Here is a 13,948-nt window from a genome sequence, read left to right on the forward strand (position 1 = left end):
TGCAGTTTTTGCTGCTACCACTGAGTCAGGAAGCCTTCTGCTTGCTTCTAGCAAACAGAGCCCACTTGAGAAAATGTGGCTACCATTGTCACCCTTAACACACTCACTCTCTCTCTCTCTCTCTCTCTCTCTCTCTCTCTCTCTCTCTCTCTTTGGTGTGTGTGTCTAGAATTTCTTCCCAAGCTCTCTGGTTTTTGTTTGTTTGTTTTGAATTTTTTGCTTGTTTGTTTTTGTGTTTTTGGTTTTTTGAGACAGTGTTTCTCTGTAGCTTTGAAGCTTATCCTGGAACTAGCTCTTGTAGAACAGGCTAGCCTTGAACTTATAGAGATCTGCCTACCTCAGCCTCCTGAATGCTGGGATAAGAGGGTGCTCTACCACCTCCCGGCTTGTCTCAGTTTTTATGTGGATATGGCCATCCCACATTGGTGCACCATTTTGTAGGTGGAGGCTGCTCCTTCGTTTCCCTGTCAACCAGGCACGAATAATCACACAGAAACTATGTTAATCACAACATTATTTGGTCAATAGTTTATACATATTTCTAGTTAACTCTTATATCTAAAATTAACCCATTTCTAATAATCTATGAATCACCGTGAGACTGTGGCCTACTGGTAAGGTTCTGGCTGGCGGCTGGCATCATTTTCTTTCTGCAGCTACATGGCATGTCTCTGATTCTGCCTTCTTTCTATCTCTCTTTTTGGATTTTCTGCCTTTACTCTACTAAGCCATTGGCCAAAAGAACTTCTTTAATACCCAAGGATAATAAAACATATTCATAGCATACAGAGGAGAATCCCACTTCACCCTTGGTATGACCTCATTGTATAAGTACCCCCTGACAGAATGTGAAAAAGAACTTATTAGCTTGTGTCTTGTCACTGTAGTAAAAATCTTTTCTTCAATGTGTAGGATGTGAAGAAATTCATCCCAGCATCAAATGTTTTCATTTTTTTAACAAAATGCCAACCTCATATTGCTCCTAATTCATTGAAGATTTGTATGTTAGGCTATCTCTGAGTGGCTAGCCAGTGAGCAGCCTCAACTTTTCCACAAAGGGATGCCTTCTGTCACTGCTGCTTCTCACATGTATCTTTTATTGAGAGTGTAGTGTTAGAACAATCTGGTTTTGTTTTGTTCCAGTGTATTTTATGTATTTAGCTTTTTTCCTTCCAATCTAAGTGATTTCTTTCCCAGTTAATTAGTTATTGACAGGAAAGCCGTTGGCTTTCTTTTTTCTATTGTACTCTAGAAGCATTACCAAGGTGGAAGGACTGTGATTTTTTTTTTTCCCTTTCCTCAAATACTGGGCCTTGAACCCCGGACATCTTGCATGAGACATGTGCTCCATCACTGAGCTGTCTATACGTGTTCTTGCCTCCTCCTTCAGTTTTGGAATGCATGTGTTTGTTGGTCCCCCGCACCTGCCTGTCAAATCAAACTTGTGAGTTAACTGCAGTTTTGTTCTTTTGGTCATTCATCACTGCTACTAATGCAGTGCTGTTCTGTATAATGTTTAGGTTACTAGGATCTCTTCAGACAACACTGTTATGACCTAAATTTTAAGAAAACAAAGTACAGGTACTGTGTACTCTATACTCTGTGCTTTGCAATTTAATCATAGAGAATAAATATATGTGAATAATTATTTAGTAGCTCTAGGGTGTCTACAAGTTACACACACTCTGTAACCTGTGTACTTCATTCTCTCTCTCTCTCTCTCTCTCTCTCTCTCTCTCTCTCTCTCTCTCTCTCTCTCTCTCTCTGACTTAATAGACTTTTAAGAGCAAAACAACAGTATAGGTTAGCAAGCTGACCAGAGGAGGGTAAGAAGAAGAAGAGATAAAGCTGTGAGTTTTGTAATGGAGATTATCAGGTGGTTCATCTACCCTTTTTACTTGGTGGAAGTGGAGGGGTTCTTTAGAGAAAAAGTAAGAAAACCAGAGTTATCTCTACCCAGTTATGTCCATAGCCTTTTTATTTCTTTCATTATTTGAGCATCTTCTGTAGTATGCTAGGCAGATTTGGACATCACACCCTTACTATGTGCACACTATTTTGAGATGGTATTTTTTTCCAGTCTGTGAGCAGACAACTAGAAGAACTTATAGCTACTCAAACTAAATTGTAGTTTTCCTTATGCAAATTATTTGGGTTAGACATACTTAATATTATTTCTGTCCATAGGATATAGCTCATATAATTTTCATAGTTATAGTTGCTTTGATATAAAGAATGTCTCAGTTAAAACCCTTTATTTTTTCCTTACAGTTAGTATAGACCTGACTTTAGAGGCCTCAAGGGACACTAAAGCTTTTGTTGAAAATAGGACTTCCTTTTCAAGATAACTACCCCAAAGAAGAGACTTATAAGAAGTTCCAAGCAGTTAGAAGTTATTTGGTGCCCTGTGTTGTGGTGGGGTGTCCAGGAAGAATCCTAGTTGGGGCCCAGCATTGAATGTGTAGTGGAAACCTGAAGCCTCAAACCAGACTAATGAGTCTGCAGTGAACACTTGCAAGTAGAGACGCATAGGACAAGGAGCATATGATTTGACTTTTCCTACTGCATTGCAGCTTCCATGATGAGATATTTAATGCATTTCCTTTAAAAATTTTTCTCATTTTATTTTCATTTTTTTTCTCTTGAATTTTATTTATTTGGGAGGGGCGGCAGTGGCAGAGGACAGATGTGAAGGGGTGGGAAATAAATGGGATCAAGATACACAAATAGAATAGAATAAATAAATTAATAAAAAAGAAGTTATTTGACTTTCTTAGTCATGAGTACGAGCATAAAAGAGACTCAGAGATTTCAGGGTTTAAGATTCTTTTATATGAATCTCAGGTATCTTTATTTTACTTTTTGGGTTCTCAATCCTTCTAAAATAGCACCTTAATTTTCACAAGAGACTTTGGAAGTATGCATGTTCAGCTTCCACGGTAATTCTGTAGGTTCCAACATTAATTGAACTCATTCTCAGCAAGGTCTTACCTGTTATTAGAAGAAATAACAAACTCGTTATAAAGGCCATATTCAGAACTTTGTACTTTCATGCCTTCAGCTGGACACTAAAAACTGGGGCTGCTGTTTTCCTCTGTATTTTCCATCAGAGTCAGAAGGAGCCGTCTTACAGCCATTTCATTAGCTCTTCCAGAACTAGTCATCTGATTCAGCACTCTAGTCAGCTTTTATTAAGAAAACAAAGTTTGAACAAATTAAAATTGTATACTGAGTGACAAAGATATTATAAAGGAAATGGGGGTGGTAATCTCTAGGGTAAAACTGAGTAGATTTTACACCCAGGGAGAGAGATGTCCCCTCTGTTTTATAAGGGAATGAGAGCAAGCACACACACGTGGGTTAGATTGGGGATTTAGTGTTAAGAAAAGTTTCTTTGGCTTCTATTTTCTTAACAGAATCCATCTTTATAAACCAAGAGTTAGACGAAAGAGAATTAAAATTTAAAGAAGTTTTAAAGCAGTTTTTTTTTTTTTTTTTGGAAAATAGAAGTAGCAGGTCAGATAATGATTTACTGAGCATGACTGGAAAATACACCTAAAGTTTTGAAAATTGTGCGTGTGTGTGCGCATGCGTGCATGCTTGTGTGTCTGTGTGTGTAGGCCAGTGGACAACTTGGAAGAGTTAGTTCTCTCCTTCCACCATATGTTCTTGGGATGAAGCAGTTCATCAGGTTTAATATCAAAAGCTTCTACCAACTGAGCCATCTCACCATCCTAAGAACCTTTTTAATTCTCATTTTAAAATGATGTTTTGCTCACATGGCCACATACAACCAAGTGTAAATAATATCATAGTAGTAGTTAGAATAGACAGGTAAGATGGGAGAGAAGATGGGAGAGAGTAGTAGTTAGAATAGACAGGTAAGATGGGAGGAAGATGTGACCCCTGGCCATTGTTATAGATTTAGTAGAAGAAAGAGAACTTGGTCTTACCACAAGTGGCAGGCAAATTGATAGGAAGGCCTGCAAGCCAGTAGAGAAGAACCTTGATGATATTGTGTAATGAAGTAGTTATGCTTTTTCTTTTCTATCAACATTTTAGTGACTTTGGAGGTGAAACCATGCCAGGACCCACATTTGATCCAGCAAGTCACCCTGCTCCAGCTCCAACCCCCTCCTCTTCAGCGTTCCGCCCTGTAATGCCATCCAGGCAGATTGTAGAAAGGCAGCCTCGAATGCTGGACTTCAGAGTTGAGTACAGAGACAGAAATGTTGATGTGGTACTTGAAGACAGCTGTACTGTTGGTAAGAATTACCTCCATAAAGCCTTCACAAGTGAATGGTTTGCTTTGAGTTGACTATCAACAAGAAGGGAACAAAGCACATTGTATTGGATACTTTCTCATACAGGTTATTGTCCTCTAATTTGAATATATATATTGAGGTGAGCTTAAGGTAAGTTGAAGAATAATTTTTGATATACAGTTTTTATCCACTTTCGTTGTTGTGTGCTTTTGTCAATACAAAGCATCACTCTAAGGCACTGTACATACTTGACAAGGACTTGACTGCCAAGCTACATTCACAGTTCTATAAATATACTCTTTTAGGATTGTTGTAAACTAAACACCTCGGAGCTTAAAAAAATACTGTAATTATTGAGTATGTTATATACCAACCCTGCGTACTTATTTTTATAATGTAGTGTTTGTTTGTGCTGCTACAATTACATAAATATGATCAATTTTTATGGAGGAATTAAAATTAATTTTCTTATATTTCTGCTAAGAAGTTTTATGATTAAGGCACTAGTGGGTCATAGTTTAGTGATGCCTCTGTCTGCTTTTAGGATGGAACTTGATGTATTCCTTGGAGGTGATGAGTACCATGACCTTACATGACAGAAGGCAGAAAAAGTAAAAGGAATGGATTTTCTTTGTTAAGCACTTTAATAATTATCTCTTTCACAGAAGTGGGGCCCTTGTTAACTAAATTACCCCTTAGAACTTCTGCTTCTTGGTAATATTTTCTTTTTTTTTCTTTTAAAACTTATTCATTTATTTATTATGTATACAATATTCTTTCTGCGTGTATGCCTGAAGGCCAGAAGAGGGCACCAGACCTCATTACAGATGGTTGTGAGCCACCATGTGGTTGCTGGGAATTGAACTCAGGACCTTTGGAAGAGCAGGCAATGCTCTTCCAAAGGTCATCTCTCCAGCCCCTGGTAATCTCTCCAGCCCCTGTCATCTCTCCAGCCCCTGTCATCTCTCCAGCCCCTGGTAATATTTTCTTAATTAAGAAAGTTATATTGTAGAGAATTTCATACATGAGTACTTTGCCTATGGCATTATTGAAACCTTTTCTCCAGCTCTTCCTATGTTCCCTCTGCTTTCTCTTTTAGTTCTTGATCTTATTTATTAATTATTATTGTACATTCACCTACTACAACTCATTCGAACTGCATTGTAAGCCAAATATTGTTCCTCCGTGACATGTGTTTCTCACGTGTCTCTTCACAGCCTGCTTATATTTGTGCTGTGTTGCAGTTCTCCTCTCACTGAAATAGATGCCAGTCGGGAATCATGTGTGAGCCTTCTTTTTGTCTACGTGGGCACAAATATGCAGGGCGTACTAGTAAATGGGACTTGTTTTTCTTTCACTGCATTTGATTTGTTAAATTCTACAAATTCTGTCACTCAGTGTTTGATTCTCTATTTTCATCTCCTTTGTACAGTTCAGGAATTGTTTTTTTTTCATGTGTAACTAAAATAATTTCTTAATGTTATTTACATATGTTATTCTTTCCTCTCTTATATTTTCCATATTCAGACTTCTATGCATTTTCCAAATCATAGTCTCTTGGTGTGTATTCAAGTTACTTCCTGTCCCTTACATTGTATTTGTTTCGCTTTTCTGGAAACTTCCTACTTAGGCTTCAGGATCTCGTGTGAAATTTCCTTCTGTGATGCAACTCTAGTTTCCATGGATGTGGTAATCTGAATGCTGTAAAAAATGGATCTTAAAGAGCAATTCTTTGTGTTTAAGATTCCCTACTAAATGTTAACTTCTTAATTTTAGAAGACAAGGTCTTATTTTAAAATTTCTTTCTCAGCTGGGCGGTGGTGGCGCACGCCTTTAATCCCAGCACTTGGGAGGCGGAGGCAGGCGGATCTCTGTGAGTTCGAGACCAGCCTGGTCTACAAGAGCTAGTTCCAGGACAGACTCCAAAACCACAGAGAAACCCTGTCTCGAAAAAAGCAAAAAAATAAAATAAAATAAAATAAAATAAATTTTTTTCTCCATTCAGAGCATGGCACAGTCATACCTATTGAGGAAATGATTGGCTGCATAAAAAGAGTGTAGGGGTGTGTGTTTATATAGATTAGCTTACCCATAATAGGGCATTGGAAAAGAAACACTAATTTTTGTGATCTGCAATATAATTGTTATAGACTATCTTACTGTTTTCAGGAATTGAATAAATGTTAATTTTCTATAGGAAAGAGATGCTCAGTAAGATAATGCTTTTTAATTTTTTTATGTTTATTTATTTTATCTTTTGGCCTTATTACCAGATAAATAGACCAAGATATAAAAGTAAGGCTGAGCCAGTTAAGAAAGTTATACCAGAGTGACACCTAGTGGTAGCTTCATTGGCTGCTTAATGGTTTTCCTGTCCTGTTATTTCTTCAGTTTCATACCTAAAACTTCTGGTTTTCTTTTCTAATCTTGAGTAATTTAAAGTTATGTTAAAGGACTCATTCTTTATAAAGAACTTCTTGCGTAAAATAATGTGATCATTTTGAGGACAGGTGTTTTAATGTATTATTGTGTTTCCAGGATATAGCAAAGGATTTTATGCCAGTTATTTGTTTAATAAAGTTTATTCTGTCAGTGCTGTGAACAAACTTGTTCCATTCAACATGGCCTTAGTTATATTTCTGGAATGTATTGGAAAATAATAGATCTATTATCAGTTGAGTCATTTGTCTCTCCTGTCCACTCACTTTTAATAATAAATACTTTTAAAGTGAATTATTTATTTTTGTTTAATCTGTGAACTTCACTTTTTATCTTGACCCCTGAGTTAGATTAGTGAGGCAACCTTTGGCAAATGCCTTCACCACTCCAGAGCTGCAGACATGTTTTGTGAGCAGTAAGCTCCAAGTGGGGTTTTGGGAGGAAAAGGACATTGTTGTTACTGGTAATCACGAAAGGGAAGCGTGGTTGTCTTATTTGCCTTGCAGAGATATTGTGAGGGAAGGTTATATGGCTGTAGAGTATAGAGCATACAGTTACAGATTTTACTTTTGAGGAGTATAGGCAGTGAGTTTTGTATGTTGGTCTATACTCAAGTTGTGAACTCTGTCAGCTGTTGTGTACTACAAACGCACAGAGTCATTTCGGAACCTAAGTTAGCAGCACACTGAATATAAATTGAACTGTATTCTTAATATGCATAGTGTTTATTTATATAATTGAAATATATCTTTAACCTAGCTTCATGCTCTGGACTGACATTTTATATCTGTGTGAGGTATAATGGGATATTTCTGTTCATATATACATTGTAGAATGAGCAGATCAGGTTAATTAGCATCAATCTCATGTACCTATCATCAATTTATGCTAAGAAAATTTAATTCACTTTTAAAAACAATTTTGAAATGTGAAATACATTATTAACTATATTCACCTTAATATGCAATAGATTATTTGGAACTGTTATTCTCACTTGATTGAACCTTTGCTCCTTGGACTGTCAGTTCCCCTGTCCTTATTCTGACTCTCTGCTCAACCTTAATTTTCTTCTATAGTAGTACTATAGATCATTCCGCTGTCTATTTCTTTGTGTTTTCATTCTTAGATTTTACACAAAGCAAGATTATGCATAATTGTCATTTTGTGACTTGCTTACTTTATATTTAGCATATATATATCTTCTATATTCATTTTTTAGTTGCAAAATGATTAAGGATTTAGTTCTTAAGGACGAGTAGTGTTCTGATACATACATATATCACATTAATGATACCCATTCATCTCCTGATTGGCACTTAGGTTACTTTCATTCATTTGCTACCGTGAGAGATGAGAGTGAGCAGTATGTGTATACATCTTTCAGTGTAATGCTTTCAACTTTTTTGGATTTTTGCTCAGATATAATATTTTTTAATTTAGATTCACATTTTAAAATACTTTGTTTATTTTAAATAGGGAAATATGTGAAGAAATGTGTCTTCCTCTTTCCTCATTCTTAACTCCCCACTGTTAACAGTTTGATGTTTTGTTAGAAGTCTTTAAATTATACTTTATTTAACATTCTTTCAAGAATTTTACCTATCATTTTAACATTAGTTTATTTTTCAAGTAAGACAACAAGCAGAAGAGTAGACATTTTCCCTAATATTTTTATTTTCTTCTATTTTTCTTTTTTTTTAAATTTATTTATTTATTAAGGATTTCTGCCTCCTCCCCACCACCGCCTCCCATTTCCCTCCCCCGATCAAGTCCTCCTCCCTCATCTGCTCGAAGAGCAATCAGGGTTCCCTGACCTGTGGGAAGCCCAAGGACCGCCCACCTCTATCCAGGTCTAGTAAGGTGAGCATCCAAACTGCCTAGGCTCCCCCAAAGCCAGTACGTGCAGTAGGATCAAAAACCCACTGCGATTGTTCTTGAGTTCCCATTCTTCCTCATTGTCCGCTATGTTCAGCTAGTCCAAATTTATCCCATGCTTTTTCAGACCCAGGCCAGCTGGCCTTGGTGAGTTCCCGATAGAACATCCCCATTGTCTCAGTGTGTGGGTGCACCCCTTGCGGTCCTGAGTTCCTTGCTCGTGCTTCGTCTCCTTCTGCTCCTGATTTGGACCTTGAGATTTCTGTCTGGTGCTCCAATGTGGGTCTCTGTCTCTGTCTCCTTTCATCGCCTGATGAAGGTTAATATTCATGAGGATGCCTATGTGTTTGTCTTTGGATTCACCTTCTTTTTTACCTTCTCTAGGAACATGAATTATAAGCTCAATGTCCTTTATTTATGGCTAGAAACCAAATATGAGTGAGTACACCCCATGTTCCTCTTTTTGGGTCTGGCTTACCTCACTCAGGATAGTGTTTTCTATTTCCATCCATTTGTATGCAAAATTCAAGAAGTCCTTGTTTTTTACTGCTGAATAATACTCTAATATGTATATATTCCATACTTTCTTCATCCATTCTTCCGTTGAAGGGCATCTAGGTTGTTTCCAGGTTCTGGCTATTACAAACAATGCTGCTATGAACATAGTTGAGCATATACTTTTGTTGTAAGATAGGGCCTCTCTTCTATTTTTTTAACACCTTTTCTTTTGTTAATATTTGCTTATTTTCTTCCATGACAGATTTTTCCCCTTTAAACGAGTAAGCATATGTAATTGCATAGGCAAGGAATCAAGGAAATTTTTTGTTAAAGAGGGTATAATAATGTGGCAATATGTTCAAAGCCATTAGCCATTGGAGGAAATATAAAGCACAATGAGATATTTATGTACAAATCAGAATGGGTAAAATATAAACTGAATACCAACAACTGCAGAGAATGCACAGAATGGAAGACTTATACATTGCTGACAAGAATGCAAAATGACCAAACGCTTCTCAAGTAATTTGGTAATCTTATAACTTAAAACATGTTCTTGCTGTATGTATGACCAAATAGTTCTATTCCTAGGTATTTATTAAAGAGATGAAAACATAGACATACAAATAACTTACAGGTAGAAGTCCATAGTATCTCTATTTGTAATACTCCCCAAATAGAAACACCTCAATCATCTTTCCAACAGACATATAGGCAGCTATGGTACAACTGTGTAAGGAACACTGCTTCGCATCAAGGAGAACAGAGTGGATGCAAACACAAGACATTATATTTAGTAAAGTACAGAAAGATAAAGTTCATATGTTCACATACATGGACACTGACAAAGTTGATCTCAAGAAAAAGGAAGCAGAATAGTGAGAATTCTAACAGAATTATTTAGGGACTATAAAAAACAGGGAAGAGTGTTGTCTGAGGTTTCTGTCCTGCCCCATTCCGGAACACAGTCGTTAAGTCCCAAAGAAATTACACAGGGGTCTACATTAACTATAATCTGATTGACCCATTAGCTCAGGCTTCTTATTAACTCTTATAACTTATATTAGCTCATTATTCTTGTATATGTTAGCCACGTGGCTCAGTACCTTTTCTGGTGAGGCAGTCACATTCTGCTTCCTCTGAGGCTGGGTCACAACTGAAGAATCTGTTTCCTTCTTCCCAGAATTCTTGTTGCCCTGCCTATACTTCCTGTCTGGCTACTGGCCAGTCAGCATTTTGTTAAAATACAATTGACAGGGTACAAACCGTTGTCCCACAGTAGAAGAGGAGAAAAGTTGATTAACTGGTTTTATTTTCTGTTCTGTTATGCATGTGGAAAAAAGGCATTTAGTTTTATTTTGGTCTTATCCAGGCTTTCTTCAAAGACTTTAAGACTTCATTTATTTATTTTTTTCTCTTAAGAACTTCTTTTAACTCAAGAAAGCTGAATGTTTTCAAAGTGTAAGAAAGAAGTGTCTGGTGAAGATGATTTAGGAGGACAGCACTGGGCAGCCTGCAGATACATATGCCCAGACTAGTGCCCAGGAAAGGCGAGGCCGACTTTGTATGTGTCTGGGTAACAAATTAGACTCTTTGTCAGCAGTCACATTTTTGAAAGCCAAAACAGATACAATGTTGAGCCAGACGTTCTGGATTTTTGTTTGTTTGTTCTTTTATGGGTAGTTAACCACCTAGAGTGCACAAAAGGACTTAAATTGTAAAAAACTGCATTTTGTGTGTGTGTGTGTGTTTGTGTTTGTAGTGGGTTGTGTGTGTGTGTGTGTGTGGTGTGGTGTCAAAATGGCATGGCATGTGTAGGCCAGAAGACAACTTTTCAGAGCCGTTTCTCTCCTTCTACCACATGGATCCCAGGCACCAAATTCTGGTCTTCCATCTTGACAGCAAGTACTGTTACTCATGGAGCCATCTTACTGCTCTAGCCTTTTTTGTTTGTTTGTTTTGTTCTGCTTTTTCCAGACAGGGTTTCTCTGTGTGACAGCCCTAGCTGTCCTGGAGCTATCCCTTGTAGACCAGGCTGGCCTTGAACTCACAGAGATCTGCCTCCATCTGCTTCCTGAGTACTGAGATTAAAGGTGTGCATGCATCACCAATGCCACCATCACCCTGCTCATCTTTTCTTAAAGAAAGTTAAAAAAAAATTCCCGAGGCCATGAATGACTCTGTTGTGTTGTTGCTGATTAAGCCCCTGTGTTTCTATAGAACTTATATAGCATAAAATTCTTTCTCATCTTCCATCTTCTCATCATGGGTTTGTTTTCCTAGTTGTAACATTCAATCGTTTTGTATTTAATATAAAAACAATGGGATTATGTCTTATTTTAAATCATAGAGTAGCAGCAACCCATCTTAGACAGATAAATATAAGAAAGATTTGCAAATTCAAATCAACATAAAGCAGTGGAGTGCCTGAAACCAGCACAAACATTCCTACAGAAGAACTTATGAGTTAATGGGAAAATTACACTTCCTTGACGTGTGTCACCAGTATTTTCTCCTTCAATTTAATTTAATTTTAGTCCTTTTTTTTCACTAAATGGAGTTCTGGCCTATTTTGATTTGGCTGTCCTATGCAGCCCAACTATGCTTTGGTCTGGTTTTGGTTACACTTCAGTAACAGGAAACTGTGCATTGGTTTTCCTGCTGCCTAGACCCAAATAATCACACAGTAACTATGTTAATTGCAATATTTTTTTGGCCGATGGCTCAGGCATATTTCTAGCGAGCTCTTACATCTTAAAATAGCCCATTATTAACCTATGCATCACCACAAGACTGTGGCCTACTGGTAGGTTCTGGTGTCTTTCTCTTTTGGCAGTTAAGTGACATCTGCCTGGCTCCACCTTCTTTCTCCCTACATTCAGTTTAGTTTTCCTACCTACCTATATTCTGATCTGCCATAGGCCAAAGCAGCTTCTTTATTAACCAATGGTAATAAAACATATTCATGGCATACAAAGGAGAATACCACATCATACTTCATACTAGATTTAAGTTTTGTCTGCCTATAGCTGTTTGATTCTGTAGTTTCCCCCTACCTCTTCTGAAACTGATGTTTCAACACATTTTAAATTGTCTTCTAGATTGTCAATATTGCCTTCAGTTTTTTTCAGTTATTTTAAAGTATGTCTTCTTGTTTCATCCTATATGTTTTCATTAACATATCATGTGGTTAGATGAACTAGATAAAGCTATCCTCTATTTTATAGATGCTGCAGTAAGAACAAGCAAGTGACTGTATTTCCCCTAAGCAAAATGTTAATCCAAATTTTTATTGCAAAATGTGCTTCACTTATATTGAAGTACCTTACCTTTTGTACTCTCTACTACTCCTGTCATGTGCTGAGCACATTCGTGCAGAACAGATCTGGTGGCCTGTAAGGCATTTGGCAGCTAGAATATCCACATGAGATTTGCCTTTTGAATATGTTCTGTTCATTCACAGAAATGTTCCTTTCAGTTTCTTGATATTATACAGATTAAGGTAGTCTCATGTAAACAGACATTTTTCTAAGGGGAATGGGATGAACAGGAAATGCTGCAGGCTTCCACTGGGGAACCCACTCTAGGTGAGGGTGCTTCAGGGGCGAGCTTGAGACCTGAGACCAGTGTCTGTGCCTAAATTCAGAAGGTAACACTGTTGGAAGTTCCAGAAGGTCCTTGAAAGCCTTGGCCAACAGCTAGTGCTGACAGGCAGGCATGTGTGAATTCATCTAGGAAACTTGAAGGTCACCAGAGCCATGTGTAGGCAATATCAAAGTTTCCTTGCTCAAGGGACTCAGTACAGAGGCTTGAGATGTTGTTTTGGGGGCATTGCAGTGAGATCTTGGGGGCCATCTTCAGTTTACCAGGGCTCACAGTTTAGGATTGGATCATTAGCATATTAGAACCTGCCTAAGGCTCGTCTTATATCAGAGCTGCCTTGCAGCTGGCTCTTATCTTGCAAGCATTATTCCAAATCACACAATATGGTTTCACTTATGTTCCTAACAGTATTGTTTATTGGTTTGTTTTCTGTTCACATTCTTAACCACTGATATCTGTGCTTTTTAGAAAGCTATGCTTTTATAAAAGTGAAGTACATAATTATCTATTTAATAATTGTGAAATATTTTTGTCATTAATTTTGAAGCCTAAGTTCTTCAATGAAACAGCATATTGTTTGGTCAAGAAGATTTTAAATTTGGAGTACTGTGTAAACGGAGACTGCTCATTCGTTTCCCAGCCGCCCAGATCCGAATAATCACATAACTGTATTAATTACAACACTGTTTGGCCAATAGTGTAGGTGTAGTCTTCTCTATCTCTTACATCTTATGAACCCATTTCTGTTAGTCTGTGTATCACCACAAGGCTGTGGTGATACCGTTAAGGTTCTGGCATTTTCCTCCTTCGGCAGCTACATGATATCTCTCTGACTCTGCCTACTCTCTATCTATATCTCTTATTTGGATTTCCTGCCTGGCTTTATTCTGCCATGCCATAGGTCAAAGTAGCTTCTTTATTAACCAATAGTAATAAAACATATTCACAGCATACAGGGGCATCCCACATCAGTATTGAGTTTTTAAACATTTATTCATTGGTCAAATGTTGTTGACTGAATATTGTATACTGGATATTAATGTTGTCCTGGTAGTCAATGTGACTTGTGTTTACTCATTAGTTATATTTGATCTCTTCTTATTTGTACAGGAGAGATTAAACAGATTCTAGAAAACGAACTTCAGATACCTGTGCCTAAAATGCTGTTAAAAGGCTGGAAGACTGGAGATGTTGAAGACAGTGTAAGTTTCCTAATTGACTAGACATAAAAGATAACTGAGTTTTATGATTAGCTAAGTAATGCTTAA

General features: G+C 37.4%; 1 protein-coding gene across 2 annotated transcripts in view; it reads left to right on the top strand.

Moving 5' to 3' along the window:
• Positions 1 to 13,948, top strand: part of Faf1 (Fas associated factor 1) — a 294,143-nt gene that overhangs the window by 65,289 nt on the left and 214,906 nt on the right. For both annotated transcript variants that reach the window (XM_075945095.1, XM_075945094.1), the window contains exons 4-5: positions 4,063 to 4,265; positions 13,791 to 13,882. In XM_075945095.1, the coding sequence (XP_075801210.1) occupies positions 4,063 to 4,265; positions 13,791 to 13,882 (295 nt within the window). The remainder of the gene's footprint in view (positions 1 to 4,062; positions 4,266 to 13,790; positions 13,883 to 13,948) is intronic.

The sequence above is a fragment of the Microtus pennsylvanicus genome, chromosome 13 (assembly GCF_037038515.1).
Source record: "Microtus pennsylvanicus isolate mMicPen1 chromosome 13, mMicPen1.hap1, whole genome shotgun sequence".
Lineage (NCBI taxonomy): Eukaryota > Metazoa > Chordata > Mammalia > Rodentia > Cricetidae > Microtus > Microtus pennsylvanicus.